Here is a 23144-nt window from a genome sequence, read left to right on the forward strand (position 1 = left end):
ACTGAGCTAACATAAATGAATTTCAAAAGCATACAGATGAGCGAAAAAAGTCAAAGGCAAAAGAGTACATACTGTATGAGTACACTTAAAATTCTAAGGCAGGCACAGGAAAATTATGGTGATAGAGATCAGAACTATAGGCGGAGATGGAGTGAAATAATTAGAAAGGGGAGCAAAGGTAGTAATAACTGAATACCTATATACATTTGTTAAAACTCAAAACAATGTCCTTAAAACATTACACACTAATTTATTTACTTTGCAGTTTGTACTTGCCTAACACATTATTAGGCAAATACTCTCCACTGAACTTCTCCCCTAGCCCTGCACTCCAATTTAAAAAATTACACATATATCCAGTAAGTCACAGGAATCCTTTGAATCTTTATTTCCTGCTTCTGGAATCTTGGGACACAGGGACTATCAAGTATCAAAGACAATGTAGAGAGAAAAAAATAATGTAAGAGTCTCATAAGCCTTATTTTTTGGGCACAGTGTTGGGGATGGAGCCCATGGCCTTGCACATGCCAGACAAGCACTCTAATGTTGAACTATGTCTCCAGCAAGACAATTCTAAGTTAGACTCCCTAAACATGAAACATAACTCTCATTACAAGTCAACTTTTAAAAAAACAGGCACTCTTAAATACATGCGCTGAAGGTAGCAGATAACAAAATATTTATTTTATTGTAAAATTAAAAATAGTAGACAAGCATATATACAGTTCCAAAGCAGAATACAAATATATAAATTATTGCAATTTTCAAAGAAAATATAACAACAAATAATGTCTAAATAAACTTTTTTGAAACAAAGCTAGTTTTGACCATAGCAGTTTCATTTTCTTTTTTCAAATGTCTTAGCACAATTTTGTAAAATATATTTGTAACATCAAGCAAGATTAGCTCAATGATCATAGTATATGTTACTCAGATTTAAAGCAAGATTTATACATACAGACACATTATAAAAGTAGAAGTGGCATTCAACAGCAATTACTACCAAATACTTTCTAAATTGCCTCTTTTGAAAGTAGTAGGATAGGGAAAAAAAATTAGACAAGTTTAAAGGAATCTAAAACACTCTTTAGTGCACTTGGGGGAAATTCAATTAACACTTTTTTGGGGAAAGGGTAGTATTCATCTCCATGATTTTTGTTGTTGCACTTTGGTAAGTTTAAAATTCAAAATCACTGAGATGCACTTCTAATATGAACTAAACTTAAAACAGCAGAGAAAGATATGTTATAAACTAGGTGTTAAAAAAAAGTAATGGAACCAACTTGCAATAATATGATTCACAGCAAAGTAATCATATAACCATAGCCTGAAGTTACTTAATAGGTTAGCCTACACCAAAACAATGACAAACGTGAAAGGCAAATATGGAGATGCAAGATGGAACCTCAATATCCCAAACACAGAATTGTAGCCCTCCTCCTTTGGGCCAAATCCCATTATCTTATTACTCTGGTAAATAAATGCTCCTTTATCCCATTACCACTTAACTTCGCAAGCATAACTTGTTGAGAGCTTTATCTCTTACTAATTTTTACCACAGATTTCCTCAAATAATCATTTCCACAAATCTTAAGTGAAAAATGCAATCATATACTGAAATCAAATCAGTTATGTTTGCTTTACAGTCACATCTGAACAGATGGTATCTGAAAATCTTATAGAATATTAAACTTAATATGTACTTAAAATACTCAAATATCTTATTTTAGCATAAGCAATGTTATTACATGTCTATAAATGAACTGGCAAAAGTCATAAAATATAACACTACAAGGACTTTACACAATATTCCATTTAGAAGTTTTCATGTACATCTAACTTTACAGTTATTAATCTGAACCTAATAGACTATACAAATAGTTTAAAATTTCTACTTAACTTTAGAGCTCAAACATTTTTTATGACATTTTATAATGTTAACAATAAAAGCAGACTTCCTCTAAAATAAAACAATAAAATCAAAATAGGTAAACTTTAACACAAAAAGAGATCTAAAAAACTTATTTAAAAAAACTAGCAAAAACTGGTAAGTCTCAACAGTGTAAACACCAAGGTAAACAATTATTTTAAAAAACCCCAAACACTTTAAACCATTTTCAATGGCAGAAATACTGTAAAACAAAACCAAGAAATCTATCAAGATGACAATAAAATATATTTCAATTATATTTTTGTAATAATTTTCCAACATGAACTTTCTATTTAAAAATAACTCTTAAATGCATATAAAAATGGGCACTTTATGGTAAAATGAACATGTACTTTGAAAAACTAAGAACATCTCTTTGCTCTGATATCAGCATATGGGAAAGAAACTACATAATGGAATAGAACATCATTTGGCTGCCTGAATCATGTTATTGGTATCTCAAGTGCATGTCTTTTTAAGGACTTAGATATTAACACCAGGATTAATGGATAAGATGATGAATCTCAAAAGTAAATATTACAACAATTTAAACACTTTATTTAGTTACTTATCTTTTTGTGATGCTGGGTATCAAATCCAAGGCCTTATCACATTTGACTTCCAGTTTTCTAAAACTCAATTTGTCTAATTACGAAACTAATACAAAAAAAAAAAAAAAAAAAAAAAGCTCTGAAAATGTCAGTAGTGTCTCACTGGCAGTGATTTTTTTTTTTTTTTTTGCCATTTTTGAAACTGAAGTCATACGTGAGATATTTTTCTAAACTTTCTCAAAATGTACTAACAACTGTACAAAACAGCCAAATATGGAATTTGTGATTTCATGTTCTCTCAAGTTATAATTCAACTCTGTTCCTGAACCTTATTTTAGCATACAATACTTGCATATTCAATCAACAAAGGATGAGAATATATAAGTTTACCAAATATTTGGATAGACTGCTATGCAAAATATTTCAAAATTTTTTTCCTAGAAGTTCATCTGAGTAAGTACTAGTGTGAATACCAGCACCATAGACAGTTTAGGAGCACCTTTCCCTTGAAAACAAGCTTAAGCAGAACTATCTAAATGGAATAAATAGAAGTCCTCAATTAAACCTTAGTACATGCACAATCCTACCCAATCATTCTGAACTCATTAGTAAAAGCTATGTATTTGCCAAAAAACTCTAAGGGATAAGCAAACATTTCCTTTGGATAACACTACTGTATTTAGGACTGTACCATATGGCTCATATTCTGGAAATATGCTACTCCTGATATGAAATGCAACACATCCCAAACTTTTATGACTGTCCCAAAGTTATCTAAACAGAAGCCCAAATATGTGCAACTACTCAGGCTGGTAACATTCTTAATGAATTATGCTAAAAAAGAGTAAAGTCAAATTTGAAAATGTAACCATAACAACTAAGCACTAAAATACTAACTGGCATAATCAGCACAAGTCTTTAGTCAACGTATACATTTGGATATTTTCATATTGCACGTATTCAATTTAAAGCTTATTAAAACTAAGGCAATGCATCCACATTCCTACTCCCTGGATTTAAAATTCATTCTGGATGACTCAAAGAATTGAGAGAAACTGAAAGAATATTTCAAGAGCTCCCTATAAAAAGCTTGACAGTTATGTCATATTTTAAAGAAAAATTAAATCAATGAGATTAGCAATTATTATCCTCAGTCCAGTTTCATACATCTTAGCATTATAGAAAGTTCCCTTCAATGAGACTGAAGAATATCTTAAATACTGTTTGTGTTTAAGACTAAAATCTGACCCAACCTGGGATAAGCTGCCAAATTTAAGCAGAAGTCATTCATATCTTTATGTATGAGGCTGCTGAGTGAATAGACAGACTTCTCTGTAGATTCTTTCAACCAAAGGATCTACCTCATAAATACATTCTAAGCACCAGCAGAAAACAGAATTTAGAATCCACTGGTATTTTTCATTGATTATAGTATTTGCTGTAATACATCATTAAAACTATCTAGCTGCTTGATAGTTAACAACTCTTTGGAAACATCATAGGCAGCTTATAAGCATAACCTTCTAAACATAGGATTATTGAATTAGAAGCTTTATTTTTCTAATATCAAGCAATGTTATCTTAGATTCTAAAATTTAGAAAAACACCTTACAAAGCTTTCTTGGAACACTAATTTCAATGACACTGATAACAGAATTCAGACAATTTAAGAATTCTTGAAATTATGTGAAGTGGAAAATAAGTTTTTTCCAAAATAGGACACTTTCAGATTGAAGATATTACTTTTGACGTGGAAGTGAGGCTTGACTTACTCTATCTAAATTTTAACACAACAAAGTCATTAGAATGAAAGTAATAATAAAGTAGAAAAGGTTTTCACTTCTATGGAGGCAAAATTAGATTAGTATCTTCTTCCTAAGCCATCTCAGAACTACTTTTGTTAGAAAATAATAATGTATTTTATATACTTGGATATTTACTTTAAAAAGTTATTCTTATTTTCATAAGTTATTAGAAGTTAAAACAACTCAATTAGATAGATTTCTACTCCAAAATACATTTATCTTTGGAAGGAAAGATAACAACTGTAAAAACATCATATTTAAGAGAATAAAATGAAGTGATCTGAAATATAGGTGAGCATATTCACACATATAAGTGTAAATATACAAAGCCATTCAAATACACATTTACAAAGAGAATGAAAAGGTACCTAAAATAGCATTTTTATATATAAAATTTTTTATATTAAAATATTGCTCATAGTAAATAAGAGGTGTTTATTATGAATCCCATTTCCCTTTTAAAATTATTTTTAGTAATTCAGGCTAATATATGGAGTTTGTTAATCTATTGTTTTGACAATAAAATCACACTGTAACAGTATTTTTAAACATACACGTGATAAAAGTTAGGGAGAGACATTTAGTGATTATGAGAAAGATTCCCAAAATGAAGCCAAATGATTATCCTAGAAGACTAGGGTATAATGATCTGCTTTATTAGACAAAGATGTTAAATACTGTGCCTTAAGCTTTGCAAATTTAATGACCATAAAAAAAATGGACCGTAACCTTCTTTAAAACTTCTTCAAGTTGCATTCTTGGCAGACTGATAAAAAATAATTAGTTCAGTTGTTTATGGGTAGGTGTGTCTTCATTCCTGTTCGTCCTACTTGTAGGCATGGTAACTTGGAATAGTTCTTGAGAAGCTGTTCAATGGCGACATGACGGACATGGAGCTCTGAAGATAAAGAATCTTTTTCTTGTACTTGATGTGTTAACTCTTCAAATACTTCTGTAGAGATTTTAAAAAATTGCCTTTTTAGTACACAGAAAACTAAAGCGAATCCTATGACTTATATTTTCAAAATATATAAGTACTCTGAAAGGAATGCATTGGGAAAATTTAAGCAATGAAATTGAATTGACTTCAAGGAAAGAGCTGGGTTCTCAAAGATTATTTAGTTCTGATCATCCTTGGAAGTCTCTGTAGTTTGAAACTTAAAAAGAGTCACAAGCAATAACTACAGACCCACACAGCAGAAATGGTGGTTACCATTATAGCTGAGCCACTTCTCAATTAGGATCTCTAAATAGGTTTCACCAATACGCAATAAAATTTATGTGTGCATAGAAAGTGCCCATTAATAACCAGGTCTGGAAACTTCTCTAAGAGGCTTTGGAATCAGATTATCTAAATTTTCAAATTCTTAGTCCTACTATTATGTACCTCAAGCAAGTAATTTACAGCTTTCTATTTCAAATTTCTTTTATGTTTAAGATTGAAAATAATAGTGCTGGGGCACTGTGGCTTATGCCTGTAATTCTAGCAGCTCAGGAGCCTGAGACAGGAACATTACAAATTCAAAGCCAGTCTCACTAACTTAGTGAGACCCTGTATCAAAATATAAAATAAAATGGGCTGGGGATGGTTAAGTGTCCTTGGTTCAATTCCTCATACAAAAAAAGAAAAAAAAAAAAAAGAAAGTAAACACTAAACAGGGTTACTGCCAGGATGAAATGAGATCATATTTGTAAAATACAAAGAATAAGTACTTGATGAATACAAATTGCTATTACTATCATCATCATCATAATCACTCTCAGTCTATAGTTAAGACTATTAGCTTTGGAGTTAAAAATGGTTTAGAATCCTTGATCTGTTACTGATTGAATGGCATAACTTTGTAAAAAATGGCTGAAAGTCTCCAAAGTGCAATATCCTCACCTAAATGGGAACAAATTATAAAGAAAAAAAGAGGGAGATAATTAGAGCTTTATTAACTCTTGGTGTTAACATCATATTTGATGATGGTAAGGAATTATTAGCATTTTAAAAGGTATGAGATAATAAGATTGTAGGATTTTTCTTCTTTTTAAAGTCATCTTTTAGGGAAAATCTTGGAGTGTTTATGGACAAAAAAAATGTTTTCTGGGACTTGTTTTTAAAATAATCCAGGCTGGAGAGGAAGTGGGGCAAGAGGAATGGATACAAGTAGAAATGAAGAAAAATTAGCTATGCATTGATAATACTGAAGCTGGTAAAGATGGGTAAAATTTCACTATGTTGGTGTCACTACATTTATATGTTTTAAAAATTGTTCATAATTAAAATAAAACAAGCCAGGCACTGTGGCACATTTCTGTAATCTCAGGGGCTTGGGAGGCTGAGACAGGAGAATTGCTAGTTCAAAGGCAGCTTAAACAACATAGGAGGGCCCTAAGCAACTTGGTGAGATCCTATCTCCAAAAAAAGGAAGGGGATGTGGCTGAGTGGTTAAGCACCCTGGGTTCAATCCCTGGTATCCAAAACAAAACAAAAATCAGGGCTAATATTATCTTCCTTAAAGAACTATCAGGGAGCACATCCACAATCCCTGGCACAGTAGTTCATAATCAGTAAAATGTTAGTAACAGGTTAACTCTAGTATCCATTTTTAATTAGAAAAGGAAAGGACCAATTTCCCCTGCAGTTCATAAAGAAGTTGTTTTCTTATTCTCTTTGCTCTGTAAACTAAAAAATTCAAATTTCTATTTTCCAAATATAAATGCTGCTAAAGCCAATGGTGTCTTGTCACAGAGGATTTCTGATTCAAAATTTTCATGTGAAAAAACATTTAAGAATGATTCTTTACCCTGGATTTGTTGCCGGAGCTTTGCATTCAGTTGCTCTACCTCACCAAGAGTCATCAAATTCACTGAAACATGAAAATACATTCATTGTTACCACTACAATATAATTTGCCTAATATAATAATATTATTTGCCTAATAAGTTGCCTAATACGGCATCCTATTTTTAAAAATTGCAGTTATTTGCCAACGTAACACTAAAGAGTACCCCAGAATTCATTCATTAGCTCTTATTAATATGGAGAACTTTTCAAATACACCTACCACATTTGACATTTCTAGCAGTAACAAACCCTCCAGCAGAAGCAAAAGTTTCACAAAAAATATTTAATAGTAGGTCTGTTGAATTGTGGTATCTCCAATTCTATTTTAGGTTTTAAAAAGTGCTAGTCTTTACCCATCAAGTCCCTTCTGACTCTAAGTATCTGATTCAAAGTCAATTAATATTACCTTAGTTTCTGTGATTTTTATTCATATAAATAGGCAGTTACTTTTTCTAAGTTTTAAATAAATGCATACATTATTTTTTAGCCTTTAGTAAAAATGTCAGATTTTTGCTTTTAAATGCCACACCCAGTCAGTATGGTATTGATTAGCAATGTGACAATGTGTATTAGCCAATAGTTGAGGCTATACTTCTGAACTATATGAACCCTGAACTTGCCAATTGAGTTTGCTGATTCCATTCAATTTAATCATTAAAATAGCAAAACAAACGATAGAGAACTCCCAAACATCAACACGTGAGACATACACATGACTATTCTAAAACATAGTGTTTTAAAAGCTGCTTTAAATACAAATCATTTTTGCTAAGGTGAATCTTTTATTAAATACTATGCTTAACCAATCTGTGGTTCTAAATCAAAATTCTTGACACATCCTTCATTTATAAAACTGCAAAAACCCAAACAAAACCCCTCCAAAACAACCAAACAATACATCCACTCCAAACTTCTGTTTACCTCTCTTCCCATTTCACTTACATTCCTCTCTGCTGTAATGTAGACTCTGGGTCTGGCCATTAGCATCTGGACTTGAGAGAGTCTCTTCTTTTTTTTGTGCCTGGTTATGACTGTGAGGCCATAACATGCTGTCATGGCATAAGGTGGCACCTGAATCTTGTAACACAGCAAGGCCAAAGTCTGTATTTTCCCTCTGCTCCAAAATTGTTTGTGTACAGTTTGAGATGGCACCTGTACTTCCATCTATCCATTTTGCAGAATATTTTGGTACTTGAGAGTCAAACTGTGGGAGTAATTTTTTATCTGTTTTATGCCTAAAATTAAACAGATGATGTTGGGGATTTTTAGAACATTCGGAATCTGATTCCAGGTCTTTATTTTGTGCATACTGTACAATCCAGTTTATCTTCTTACTCAAAATAGTTTTAACTCCTTCATAAGTACTTTTGGTAAGTTTAGATCGAGAACAATCCTGGTTTGCAATTAAATGGTATTTTTCAAAGCAGTCTTTATGGCCCCTTAATGACTTGGTGTGCAAAAGATTAGATTTTGGTACTCCTATAGGAAGAAAAGAAAGAAACGTTTATGTTTATAAGCTACTTTAAATACAAATCTTAGTAAAACAGTCCCTTATAGCTTATAAATTAGAGGAAAAATGCTACAGAATATTGGCATTAATAATATAAAATGTGGCCTAATAACTTGTGTTTCAATTTAACTATATATTCAGTAATATTCTTATAAAAAAACAATGCCTTCCTAAGAACTTAACGATTCAATTTTAATCCTAGTCCATCAAGAGTCATTACAAAAAACATTACTGAACCCAGAAGTTTATTCTTCTTTTGGGTGTAGGGTACTGGAGATTGAACTCAGGGGTACTTAACCACTGAGCCACATCCCTAGCACTTTTCTGTATTTTATTTAGAGATAGGGTCTTGCTGAGTTGCTTAGGGCCTCTTTAAGTTGCTGAGGCTGGTTTTGAACTAGTGATCCTCCTGCCTCAGCCTCCTGAGCTGCTGGGATTACAGGTGTGTGCCACTGTGCATGGCCAGAACTTTAATGACTCCTGGCCTTTTCATCAATGCTTTCCTTACAAATCTTCCTGAAGTGCACACCTGCAAAAGTTTCTTTTATAAGGCTCAATATCAGAAATGCTCAAGCCTCTCCTCCCCCAAACAAAAGATAAATCATGTTCTTAAATTACTAGTTCTGTTTTTATTGGAGAGATAACCAGAACCAGAAAATATACAATAAAAGACTTAAAAAGTTAATAAACTGTTTGTCAAGTTAAAAAAAAGAAAGAAAAATGAAAGCATCTAATATTTTCATTTTCATTTTATAGTAAAACTTTCAAGATAATTTTATCTTCAAGAAGAAATGCATTATACACAATTATTATTTATATAGCTGTAAGCTCAATCAGCCAAGATTCAGTAACCAGTACAATTCAATTCACAAAAATTCATTATATACCATAAATAATGAAATTATTTATATTATATACTATAAATAATGAAATTATTTATATTCCACTTTATATTTCCTGATTTCCTAATAAACTATTCTAACTTGATTTTTTAAAATTTAGAATACATTTTCAAACATATAACAAATACATAATCATATGCTAAATTATCTATCAGTTCCTTCAAAAGTTATCTTAAGCTATGTGAGCATACCTCCAGAACATTAATATTATAGCCACATAGGAACAGCTGTTCTCATGAGGTACATTCAAACATCGAACTTTGTTTTTTCCAATGTGCATAAAAATTGTTAAATAATTTCATAAGACTTTCCTACTTACATGGTAAGTACAAGTTTTATTTACTACTTTGCTGGTGATGATGTGGGAAAAAGATACACTCATACATTGCTGGTAGGACTACAAATTAATACAACCACACTCCATAAAGCTGTATGAGGATTCCTCAAAAGATTAGGAATAGAACCACCATATGATCCAGCTATCCCACTTGTGGGTATTTATCCAAAAGAACTAAAATGAGCATACTACAGTGATACAGGCACATCAATGTTTAAAGCAGTGCAATTCATAATAGCCAAGTCATGGAACCAGCCCAGGTATCTATCAACAGATGAATGGATTATGAAAATATGGCATATATACACAATGGATTTTTATTAGCCATAAAGAAGAATGAAATTATAGCATTTGCTAGTAAATGGATGGAAAAGGAGAACATCATGCCAAGTGAAATAAACCAGATCCAGAAAGTTAAGGATTGAATGTTTTCTCTATTATGGGGAAGCTAGAACAAAATAAGGGAAAACAGTGGGGGCAGGAAGGACAGAGCCCAAAGAAATCAGAAGGGAGATCAGTGAGGCAGTAGAAGGGGACCCAAGGGAGGCATGAGGTATAGGAAAAAATGAGCACTTGTGAAATGAAACTGACCAACTTGTACTCTGTATCTATATGAACGTACCACAGTGAATTCCACATTATGTCTCTAGAGGAAGAAGAATAGGGTGTGGGAAGTGAGGCAAGTATTGAGGACAGAAATGGAGCAATTATATTCCACAAATACATGATTATGTCCAAATGATCCCCACTATATGACTATAATGCATCAATAAACTTTTTTCTATTTTTTAAAAATTTTATTTATTCTAATTTTTTATATATGAATGCAATTCAATTCATAGTACACACACATACAGAGGACAATTTTTCATGTCTCTGGTTGTACACAAAGTAGAGTCACACCACTCATATCTTCATACATGTACTTGGGGTAATGACGTGCATCTCATTCCACCAACTTTCCACCTAACCCTAACCCTAACCCTAACCCTAACCCTAACCCTAACCCTAACCCATGCCCCCTCCCTTCTCCTCCTTTCCCTTTGCACTATTTAAAGTTCCTCCCTTCCTCTGATCCAAGCCCCCCAATCCCATTATGGATCAGTATCCTCATATCAGAGAAAACACTCAGCATTTGGTTTTTTGAGATTGGCTTACTTTACTTGGCATTATATTCTCCAGTTCCACTCATTTACCTGCAAATGCCATGATTTTATTCTCTTTTAATGCTGAATAATATTCCATTGTGTATAAATACCACATTTTCTTTATCCATTAATCTACTGAAGGGCAATGGTACAGAATAGAGAACACAGAGACTAACCCACATAATTATAGTTATCTTATATTAGACAAAGGCACTAAAAATGCTCATTGGAGAAAAGATAGCCTCTTTAACAAATGGTGCTAGAAAACTGGAAATCCATATGCAACAAAATGAAATTAAGCCCCTGTCTCTCACCATACACAAAACTCAACTCAAACTGGACCAAGGACCTAGGAATTAAACCAGAGATCCTGCATCTAATAGAAGAAAAAGTAGGTCCAAATCTCCATCATGTCGGATTGGGCCCTGACATCCTTAATAAGACTCCTATAGTGCAAGAATTAAAATCAAGAATCAATAAGTGGGATGGATTCAAACTAAAAAGCTTCTCAGAAAAAGAAACAATCAGTGAGGTGAACAGAAAGCCTACAGAATGGGAGCAAATTTTTACCACATGCACATCAGATAGAACACTAATCTCTAGGATATATAAAGAACTCAAAAAAACACCAAAAAAAAAAAAAATCAATAAATGGGCCAAAGAACTGAACAGACACTTCTCAAAAGATGATATACAATCAACAAATATATGAAACAATGTTTAACATCTTTAGCAATTAGAGAAATGCAAATCAAAACTACTCTAAGATTTTATTTCACTTCAGTCAGAATGGCAGCTATTAAGAATATGAACAACAATAAGTGTTGGCGAGGATGTGGGGAAAAAGGCACACTCATACATTGCTGGTGAGACTGCAAACTGGTGCAGCCAATATGGAAAGAAGTATGGAGATTCCTTGGAAAATTGGGAATGGAACCATCATTTGACCCAGCTATCCCACTCCTTGGTCTATACCCAAAGGAGCATACTACAGGAATGCAGTACTTCAATGTTTATAGCAGCACAATTCACACTAGCTAAATTGTAGGTCCAATATAAACATTTTAAAAGATGTTTTTCTATCTACCTTAATAGATTTTTCTCCCATAAACCTAGCAATTACAACATCTTAAATCATTCATTTCCCTCCATTCACTGCAAATTGAAGTCATCATCATCATCCGTGTAGTTCTCACCTTCTCTAAGAATCCTTCTCTAACCAATACATCTTGGATAGTTTATTTAACAACTGCCTCTTTATTAGAGGTTATCTCTTGATACTAGGAAAGTTCTATTTAAGAGGGGATTTTCCTATTTTTCTATTTTCCACATATGCATTCTCAGTGTTATTGTGTCTGGCATATAGCAGGTACTCAAGAAAAAGCAACTATATTAGAAAAAAATTAAAACTATGTTTTTAAAAATCCCAAACAAACCTTATTACCAATTATCATTTACAGTCTACTACAATGAAGTTTTGCCAGTACTAGGAAGAATGTGCAGTTCTACCAGGCTGCTCAGAGAATAATTAAGAGCAACTTTAAGTAAAGGTACACCTATGTTTAATCTGACATATTTTTAAATATAAATTTACAGACAGTGCAAATATAAAGAGGGCTGTTTTACTATGTACACTGTAATTCATTCTTTGAGATTTGCACCTCTAACTTCTTTAGCTATATCAATTATACTAACATTTTTAAACAACTTAATTTTAAAGTTCAATTTGGACATGTTTGTTTTCTAAATATACTTTAAAATATCCCATGCAGTAGAGAAAACAAAAGAAAAAATTTTAAAAATACACTACTTCATATAACAAATTACTTTTTAGTCTAAAAAAATAATGTAAGTAGTTCAATTTACAACAGTAATATAAATGTCACTTTTTAAATTGAATTCTTGAAGCTATATTTTTTCCACTTCATCATTTCAAATTAATATGGGAGAAACAACCATTGCTATTATTAGAGATCTCAGTGAGTTTCTCAACTCACTTTTCTATTTTAATTGCATTTACAAGTGTAAATAGCTCTCAGCACTAATTTGTTTCTTAAGCAGCTTTTGAAAAGGAATGAATTTAAATGTAATTAAATGAATGGATACTTTTGAGGAACTGAATTATAAGGAATTTCCAAATCAGTTCAAAGATTTCTTTACAATAAAAATTCTGAAGGCCAATGTCACATAGTAATTATTATGAAAATTTCCTTAAAACATGCCTGAAAGATACCCATGTCACTTTTTTGGTGAAAAGGTCATTACTATTAGAGAACCAATACCTTACTTGGCAACCATACTGGTGTATTTTTTTTTTTAAAGTACTAGGTTCTTCTGGATAAGATTTTAGAAATTTCTGTATGAACAGTGGCATTTTACAAAGTTAAGCTGTTCATATTGAACAGTTATTTTTTTCTCAGATTTTTTTATATAAACCACTTATATACTTTGAAAACCCTCCCACTAACCCATCTGGCATGCTATCCCCACATTGGTTTTCTTTAACTCTTTCATGGTAATTCTTTTATGTAAACTTAGTTAAACCCAGAGAAACTCAAAGGCTACTAAAATGTAAATATCTTTAATTACCACTGTTACTCTTACAATTAAGAGTATTCCTATACCTATATTTAATATGCCTATTGCAGTAATGCAACTTTTTTCCTAATAAAGATGATACTCCAAATAGCACAAAAAAGTCGTAAATACCAAAACACTTAAAAACTTTTATCAGATATCCTATTATCCTCTGCCTTTTATCCCTAATCTCCCAAAGATCTTATTTAAAATATGGAGGTAATAAAGTAAGCAAAAGTAATCTTTCCTAATGGTTCACCAGCTAGTCCTGTCAATCAGTCTCTACACTGATGCTGCATAGTTTTATACTTCACATTCCTGAATCACAGCATCTGACTGCCTTATGCATGTTTAGTTGTTATCAACCAGACTTTATTTTGAATTTAATTATTCTATCTTCCAATCAAAGGAATGGTCTTATATACTTTGTTGCTCCATAGGTAGACTGAATATGAACAGTAGCTGGTTGTAAAGTTGTAAGATACATGTATCACAGCACGTCAACTTTAACCTCAAACTCTGAGCTGAATTAGAGAATTGGCAGCATGGGTTTTCCAAATGGTGAGTTTGTATGTTCTTCCTTGATGTTTAAACATGGCAAGAAAATTAAGTTATGATTTAAGTTCCAGGTTGTTAACATGCTGTGAAAAAGTTTTAAGTATACTGCCATCAAATATCATAAACATTTGTACAATTTGTGTAGAAATAAACTGCTTCAAAATCTTTTATATGGAAATTCACATTTTACCCAGCTGAAATAATTTCCCAAGATGTGAGGTGTTTTTCTTTTTGTGATAATCTTAGTTCCTAAGAAAGGGAATACAAGCATCTGCATTTATAGGAGTTTCCCATATTAAAAAGTATTATTGTGCTTCTTTAAACAAGCATTGTTTATAAAAATGGGAGGAGGGCCAAACAGTTACAGTGGGAAAGACTAAAAGCACTAAAAGATTACTTTATTCTCTTGAGCAAATAACCATTTCTTATAAAAGGAATATAGGAAAAGCCCTATTAGGTACAGGTGGCACACTCACAGCCTATGGATTGGATCCATACTGCAGACAAGTTTTGTTTGGCCTTCACGTGTCTTAAAGAAAATAAACATTAGGTTCATATACAATTCTCAGCTTTTTGTTTTATCTTTATAATCAAAATCAGAGATCTGGCAGCCAATAGGTTGTACTAAAGAGCGCTACCAAAAGAAAATAGAGAAGTGTTCTTCAATTCAAAACAGTTCTTATCACTCTCTTAATAAATGTCATATAACTAATTTCATGGGCTCTTGAGCCACGCCAGGCCACCTGTCCTGTACTAGGTCTATATACTGATATCTCTATGGATTGCTGCAGTTAAATACTGCTTGTATGAGTGATGCTTTGATACCCAGTTTGACTAAACTACTATGCATCTGATGAGCAAGCAATAGCCATGCCATGATTCAGGAAAAGCTATTACCATCTTATCTATTGCCAATAACTAACTGTTAGTGGGATGATGTTCAAATTGTCTATCCTATCATGGAACTAAATATGGTAGACCAAAAGTGGGAAGGCAAGATTAGAATGCCTACTTCTGAATCCAAAATAGGATAGATTTATGCTTCTTGGAAAATTTTATCAGCTGTTCTATGAAATTTAGAGAGTACTACAGTAAAGGAGTGCCACATTCTTTTCCCTCCAGACCTTTAGTAACTCAAGAGCCACTTAAATGACTAAATAGAGTCTGCCATGTTCAAGTACCCAACATACTGTTTGAAAGTAAAAGGTAATTGTTTATTTCTGTCCTAGTAGCAGATGGAATTATTGGCAAGCACACCAAGCCAATAAACAGATGGGTCCAGCAACTTGCTTCTCCACATGTGAGAAGTATTGCCTTAAAGAAAGATATGCCAACAAGTGGTCACTAGACAGAAGATTTCAGCTTAGGGATGTCTGTAGGGATGTTCAAGTTTCTGTATATGTTATGAGAAGGATCAAGTAGTTAATCAAATCAGCTTAATCCAATAAATGAACTGGAAGGGCCATTGTCACTAAGAATTCAGACAGATAATATTAAAAAGAAAGACCTTAATCTCAAATAACCAAGAAAGCCGTAGAACTGGGTTGTTTTATTGACAGGATATATAAACTTCAAATGACTTGTTAAAACAATAACAACAAAAAACATCTATCTCAGTGAATTCTACGTTTTCATTCTAACAGTTGGAAAGTTGAGGAAACAAACCTACATAACAACTGTTTATTATTAAAACGGTACAAAAAAATAACAATTCATACTCAAGTCTACTCCCTAAATTTAGCTACCTGTTTTTAAACCAGCAATATCCAAAAGAGCTTTATGTGATGGACATGACATATTCTATATCTGAGCTAACCAATAAAGTAGCTGGCAGTCACAAGTGACTATTAGCATTTGAAATACAGTGCATATGATTTAGGAACTCAAGTTTTAATTTAATTTAAATAACCACATCCTGGCTAGGCTACTAAATTGAACAGGGCAGCTCGTATATAGTTAACTGATAAACAAAAGGCTACTGGAAAGCGAACATGGATGTAAACCATTACCATGTCTTTAATATAAGATTAATATAAGATACTAAGCTCTTAGCAACACTTAATATAAAAGGCTAAATATTTTTTGCAGTATTAAAATACATCAAATTTAGACTATAATTTTTTAAGTAGCACAATAATTTAAATTATACTACAAAAATTTTAAGCCAATAATTCAATTTACCTAAGTAACCTTCTCCATAATTCACTTTTCCATTACGCAGCTTTAATTCAGTGCACTGACACTTATTCTAAAATAATTTTAACATGAAGTTGTCATAAAAGACTCCTAAAAAAGCTACTCAAATTAACTATGATAGGATTGATTTATTAGTTATAAATATCCACTTAAATGTGACATACAGAGACACTAACTACACTGTAGTCAAAGACAAATGTTATTTAAACAAAACATAGCCCTAAAAATACCTCATAATAATATGATGAATGGAGGTGAACCATTATGACAATGTAAATTTACGGGTTCCAAATCAAGAAATGTGATAATTGGATGAATTCTTTGCCTTTCATCTCCTCAACTGCTATCTGCTCAGTTAATATTCTGAGAAACTGATTTTCTTTAGATAAGAGAAACAAAAGGAAAAGCTGATCCAAAACTATTAATTCAACTTCTTCACATATATTTGAATTACTTATCCTGAAATTCTAGGTAAATGTTCTTCAGGATAAGTATTTTATAACAGCATTTAATAAAGAGACTAGTGAATTTTAGCTAGTGAAGTTGAGGTACTTCTAATTCAATTACTATTCTAGGTAATAAATAGTAAAAATTAAAGCTAATTTGAAAACAATCATTTCAACTTACCAATCACTAGTAAGAAAACTAAAGCTAAAACGAGAAAAAGAAATAACCGAGGAATCATTGCAAAAAGGTAAAATAGAAATAAGAAATGGCAGTGCAGACCAAAGTGAACTACATAAATGTAATGATATAACAACATACACTTTAGCTGATCTTTATTTCAATCATATTTTTATAAGCATTTCTTTTAATTACACTAACTATACACAAAGACAAGGATTTGAAACTATTATTGGGGCAAGAATATACTGATTCATAACCAGGAATCTGAATTCTACTTTTAATTGGCATTAATATCCTTAAATACTATGACTCTTTTGTCATAAATATCATAGCAATTCTAGAGTAAAAAGAACTTTCATCTAAATACGGGGATTACAAAAAATTAAGATGAAGTATTTCTGATAACAGAATAGCTTTTTTTTCTAATTTTTTACTGTTATATTACAATTATACATAAAAGTGAATTCATTATGCCATACTTGTAAATGCACATAATTTTATCCCTCTCCTTCTCCCTCCCCTATCCAATCTAATGTTTTCCCTTCTATTATTACTATTATTATTTCAATTAGTACTTAATTTTATGTGTGTATATATATATATGTATGCATGCAAGATTCATTGTGCTATATTCATATGTGGACAAAGATAATTAATTAATAGATTTGCAATGAATCCTTTTATAAACAACAGATTACATGCTATCAATTTAGTAGTAATAGAAGACATTAAAACAAATGATGCTTGTAAAATGGGACATGACTGACCTATAAGCTTAGTTGTGGATATTTAAGCCACAACACAATAGGAATTTAACCAGACAAGCAAAAAAAAAATACCATGTAAGAAAGTTTTAGTACTGGTAAATTGGAAGTATAAACAGTCATCACCAATGATATACTGTTAAACGAATTATGAATGAGATTCAACGTTAAAAAAAATTGATGTAAAATTTTACCTACTGACATGAAAAAGATGTTCCTTAGATATTAAATGAAAAAGCTGGTTATTTCGTGGCATAAATGCTTAAATTTTATTTTTTAAATACAATTTACCTCCTCTTTAAATGCCCTATTGCCAAAAATTTAGAAGCAGAACACACCAAAAATATTGAGATCATTAGTAAGTATGTATGATTAGGAGTCTCTATATTCATTTTGCATCCTATATTTTGACTGTCATGTAATAGGTAAACTTTGTGTTTTCAATGAAATAAAGAAACTTTATTTTGGGAAAACAAAATTTTTATCATTTTAAGTAGTGAAAGTAAAAATTTAAAACATTACTAAGGTGCCCATGAAGAAATACATCTTGGTTTGGAAAAAAACAAATTGTTCCTTAGTCCAAGAGAAACTAGACTTTAGGTACTAACTATACTGTGTGTTCCAGTGAATTAAGTGAACAAAAAATTAAGAAACTGAATCAGAGAAGATTCACCCTAAAAAAACTTAAAATATCTTAAAAATCTGAATTTTTTTTGATTGTGAAAATTTGTTTAGACTAACAATCTGTCTAGCAAAGAAAAGTATTTAACCCTCAAATGAAAGCTGTCCCCCTCCTTCAAAGTAAACTCATAAACACAGTATGGCTTTATTTGCCAATTCTTGTTGGATACACAAATACTGCAGGAGTATTAGAGAACGCTTTTTGCTGTAGTAAAGAAGAAACAGGAAAACTGAGGGAATTTCCCCCATTTAATAAAGTACATCAGTAGCGGCTGATTGAACACACAAACTGGTAATAGTAATCTTTTAAATAAATTCCTCAGTAAAGTCCAGAGTATGCAAGGAATTGAATCTCAAGAGTTTCTCTCATTTGTGGGTATGCCTGTGTAGGGGAAAGATGTTAAATGAACACAATGCATTGTACGATTAAAAAAATGGTGAAAGCACTTGGTAGGTATTTGGTACAGGAAGAAAATGAAGGAAGCCAGAGCAGAAAAACCTACTGAAAACCACAGAAGGGCTAACTCAACATCAATTTAAACCTCCTCAGTGTCTAATACTTGTTAATGGAGAAGTTGTTCAATATATCATCCAAATAATAGCTATACCTTCAGTAATATTTCACCTTTTCAGATAAGATGAAAAGCCTCTGTACTTCGATTTGAATACTAACATTTGCCTCACATCCTATATATATATGTATATTTATATAGTTCCTATAGTCATCATTTTTTTCTTATCTCTACGGCAGCCCTGTGACATAAGCAATGGTCTTATTTATGATTCTTTCTTTTTCAATAACATACTCCAAAAGTAAGCAGTTGCATATGAGGAGGAAGGAAAAGAGAGGGAAGTAGATAATCAAAGTAGAGAAGTCAGAACGAAGGGAAAGGAAAGAGCAGAGCATGAATGGCTTGTAGAGCGTCTTTCTAAGGATGACAAATAATGAAGATGGTCTCTTTAGGGAGTTAATAGCTTAAACTGAAGAAAATGGTAAGAAAAATAAATGTCACGTTCAGATTTTTATTTTAAGACCTTTCTGATTACAGTGAGAGGACCTAAATATGTGAAGTAGGGATAAGGGATAGAGGATAAAGTCAGTGAAAGCAATAAGCGGTTTTGTAGGAAACACTGGTAAGAAGGAATAACCCTGTACTGAGGTATAGCAGAAGGAATAACAAACAAGGAACAGATTGGAGAGAATCAAGAGTCAGAGACAGATTACATGGAGAGGGTAAGGGGGAAGGAAAGAGTGAGGGTGACAGGGCTGCCCATATCATTTTGCAAACTGGAAAACTATCCTCTGTCAATGTACACAGCTTGAAAAGCACAGCTTAGACTAGATTTCAGTGCTACTCAACTCATCACTACACCTACACAACTCAACATGTTAAGTCTTTAAGAACCTGGTCCACATATCACCTGCATTTAAGTGTCTGCTGGGATTCCTGTTAAATGTAAATTCCTAAAGTTAACTCTAGATTTCAAATGAATCAAAATCTCTGGGAGATGGGGCTCCATGTGAACTGATAATGAGAGCAGGTATAGAAGTAAGGAGATACATTTAGTTTAAGAAACTTAAATTTAAGATAACTACAAAATATCTACTTAGAGAGGTCTAGCAGTAAGTTGTATATAAAACTCTGGTGCCTAGATGAACTATTTGCCTGGCAAAACAAGTTTGTGGCATTTCAGCTAACTTCACCAAGCTTGCAAATGTATAGTTGAAGACATGGCAGTAAAAAAAATATATAACTACAAGATAGGGGCAGAATTCAAAGAAGGACCTAAAGTAGGAAATGAATGTAGGAAAACAACAAAAAAGTGGGAAGAAATAGAGTTCAGAGTTATTTTATCATGGAATCCATGGAGTCCAGTATTTCAAGAAAGAGCAAAATGTTAAATGTCAGACTTTGAAAACTGCAAGAACATGAAAAGTATTTATGGTGTTGATAGGTAGGAGATTACCAAAGCAAGAGGCTGGCAAATTATAGGAGGCTGATGACTAAGTTGGAAGGAGAGAAAGAAGATACTGAACAATGCTCTTTCAAGTTTTATAGTTTGAGGGAGGAAAAGGAAGATTTTTTCCTTTTCTTTTAAATATGGGATACGTGAGCATTTTTGCTACTCTAATCCTTTTGAGCAATATGCTAGGTTATATAGAAGATTCTTGCAGATAACTGTTTACTTAGATTATCATCTATATGGAAACCATATCACACCACTCTCTTGAGGTCATTCAAAACAAATTTTTTGGATATTCCATAGAATGTATATTAATTAAATAACTGCACAGGTAGAATTATTTTAAAATTATGTATCTCTAATGATCCAAATTTTGTTCCTTACTTCATTGTAATTCATTTAGACTTTATTTCTGAAATTCTTGAGAGTCCATGAAATTTTCTTTGGGAACAGAAATGATTTAAGTCCTTTGGCTTTCTGCAATCAAGAGACTCTGAGTTTGAACATCTAAACTATAATTTTGGACTAGTTCTACATTTTCCTTATTCATGAAATTGGGATAACATAGCACCTGTCTCATACAATTGTATTAAAATGAAATAAAATAATGCATATAAAGTATATAATATATGGCCAACAACACCTCACTATGATTTGGATAAGGCATTTATCTAAAGTACAAATTCCTTCAGTATTTATTTAGAACAGATTAGAAGTCCCTTCTCCCAACTAGAGGGTGGGACCTCTCTTCTATAAGAGATAAACCTCTTTGTCTTCTTTCTTCAGGGGCCATTGTCATTTACATGTGCTTGAGAAGTTACTTTTTACTCCTGAGCAGCTTATATCTCTTTGTCAATTCTCCAGGAACAGTATTATAAATCATTTCAATCATGAAAAATGTATCCTTTGCTGGGAATAATTCCGTCTCAAGTATTAAAGCCTTTCAATCTTGATATAATCTGTTTTCATATCTCACAAAACAGTTTTTTTCATTTTCTGTCATTTACTGGGATGAATAAACTGTGACTCTGAACCAGAATGTCATTTTTATACATTCAAATAAATCCTTTATTTAAAATTATGATATTCTTATTAACACCTATCCTGAGTTATATGTTCTGCATACTTGTTTTAACTTTATATTATTCTACTGTGGTGTCCAGAAATAGTTACAGTGTATCAAATGAATCTAGAAAAGTCATTCTAAAGATAGCCCTGCCAAAATTACTTGCTCTATGTTTGGGGCAAAATGCTGTTTTTTATTCTCCTGATTAAATAAGGTAACCAGATATCACTACTGGTATCATTACTGGCTATTATTATATTTCTCTTCTGATTATGAGATAAAACTCTTCCACTAGTAAAGTTCACAAAACTTAATAGATTCTAGAAAGATCTCATGGGATTTGGTGAATGAATGAAAGAATTTCACAGTGGACAAGTTTAAAGGAAGAAACTCAAAATGGCAGTTCTCTAAAGTCTCCTTTAGATTAATTCATTTATCAAATAGTCTTTCATTACTCTCTGACAGTCCTAGCACCATGGCTGGTCATATACTAGTAAATAAAATAAACTCTAATCCATAGTCTTATGGAACTGCAAACACCAGAGGGGACAGTGTATTAAATGAACATGTAAGAAAATTACTATGTGTTAGACAGCCCTTTACCTTCTCTTCTCCATATATCATTTTTAACCTCACTATGGAATGAGTAGAATAATAATGTCTATTTAGATATGCAGTTTGAAGTGCTCATGGACTACACAAGATGTCTACATCTTGATAGCTTGAGAAGGAGATGAAGTAGAAGGTGATCTACTAGATACTATATAGACAGGGTCACAAAAGACCAGGGAGAGTGAGTCTGGAAGACCCAGGATAGAACATGCCATGCCAATATTACCTTTTCTTTCTTTCTTTTTTATTTTTTTTGGAAACCAGGAGTAATCAGAGGCATTGGGAAAACCAAGGTGGATGCCACCATCATAGAGGGAGTGGTCTACAACTTTATTTGTCTGAGTGCCTTCATTTCACCATATATAAATGAGGATGATAATATTCTTTCTTCTTATCCCTGATGGGAGAGCTCTATATATTAGCTATGATAAATGATCAATTATACTTACAAATCATTTTATAAGGTAAGGTTTTCAACCTTCCTGTTTATCTCTACAGGCATTTTTGCTATGTTATCAATTCCTGTTGAAAACTTAGATGGGCCAACCTGACTGAATAATACATGCAAGTAACTTGCTCAACATCACACAGTAAATGGGGAACCAAATAGGAGAGCTCTATATATTAGCTATGAAGAGATTTTCTAATTTTATAAAATATGAGAACTTAATTATGCTTAATCACACAAGTTTCTGACAATAAAGAAAGGGGGTTCTCTTTATGGGCAGTAGCATTAATCATTACATTTATGTACTGAGATGGGTTAAAAATTCAAAATTTGACCCAACTTTCTGGCAACAAGTCCACTCAAGGTCTGTTTGCATGCTCTTTCTCAGAATATAATCTCTTATTTTGCTAAGATCGCTTTCCGTTCAAACAGTAAAAATAAAGATTCATCAGAGCATTTATTGTTGGTCTTAATTGTAGCTCAAATAGTTTGCCTCAAATGTAAGATATCCTTTAATTACTAAAAAGGCCTCTTTGTCGCCAATTTCATGAGTGCCCTACTCAGTATCCATTGTTCCTTTCTTAGTAAAATACTGATTTAATTTGGAGCAGCTTCTCTTGTATTAAGAGCAGTG

General features: G+C 32.3%; 1 protein-coding gene across 5 annotated transcripts in view; it reads right to left on the bottom strand.

Annotated features, from left to right (window-relative positions):
- Positions 1-656: 656 nt before the first annotated feature.
- The window catches only part of C3H21orf91 (chromosome 3 C21orf91 homolog), a 29021-nt gene continuing 6533 nt past the window's right edge, over positions 657-23144 (bottom strand). For all 5 annotated transcript variants that reach the window (XM_021725735.3, XM_078044483.1, XM_078044484.1 and 2 more), the window contains exons 3-5: positions 8062-8598; positions 7079-7141; positions 657-5238 (exon numbers count right to left, since the gene is read on the bottom strand). In XM_021725735.3, coding sequence (XP_021581410.1) covers positions 5072-5238; positions 7079-7141; positions 8062-8598 — 767 coding nt within the window. In that variant the 3' untranslated portion in view covers positions 657-5071. The remainder of the gene's footprint in view (positions 5239-7078; positions 7142-8061; positions 8599-23144) is intronic.

The sequence above is a fragment of the Ictidomys tridecemlineatus genome, chromosome 3 (assembly GCF_052094955.1).
Source record: "Ictidomys tridecemlineatus isolate mIctTri1 chromosome 3, mIctTri1.hap1, whole genome shotgun sequence".
Lineage (NCBI taxonomy): Eukaryota > Metazoa > Chordata > Mammalia > Rodentia > Sciuridae > Ictidomys > Ictidomys tridecemlineatus.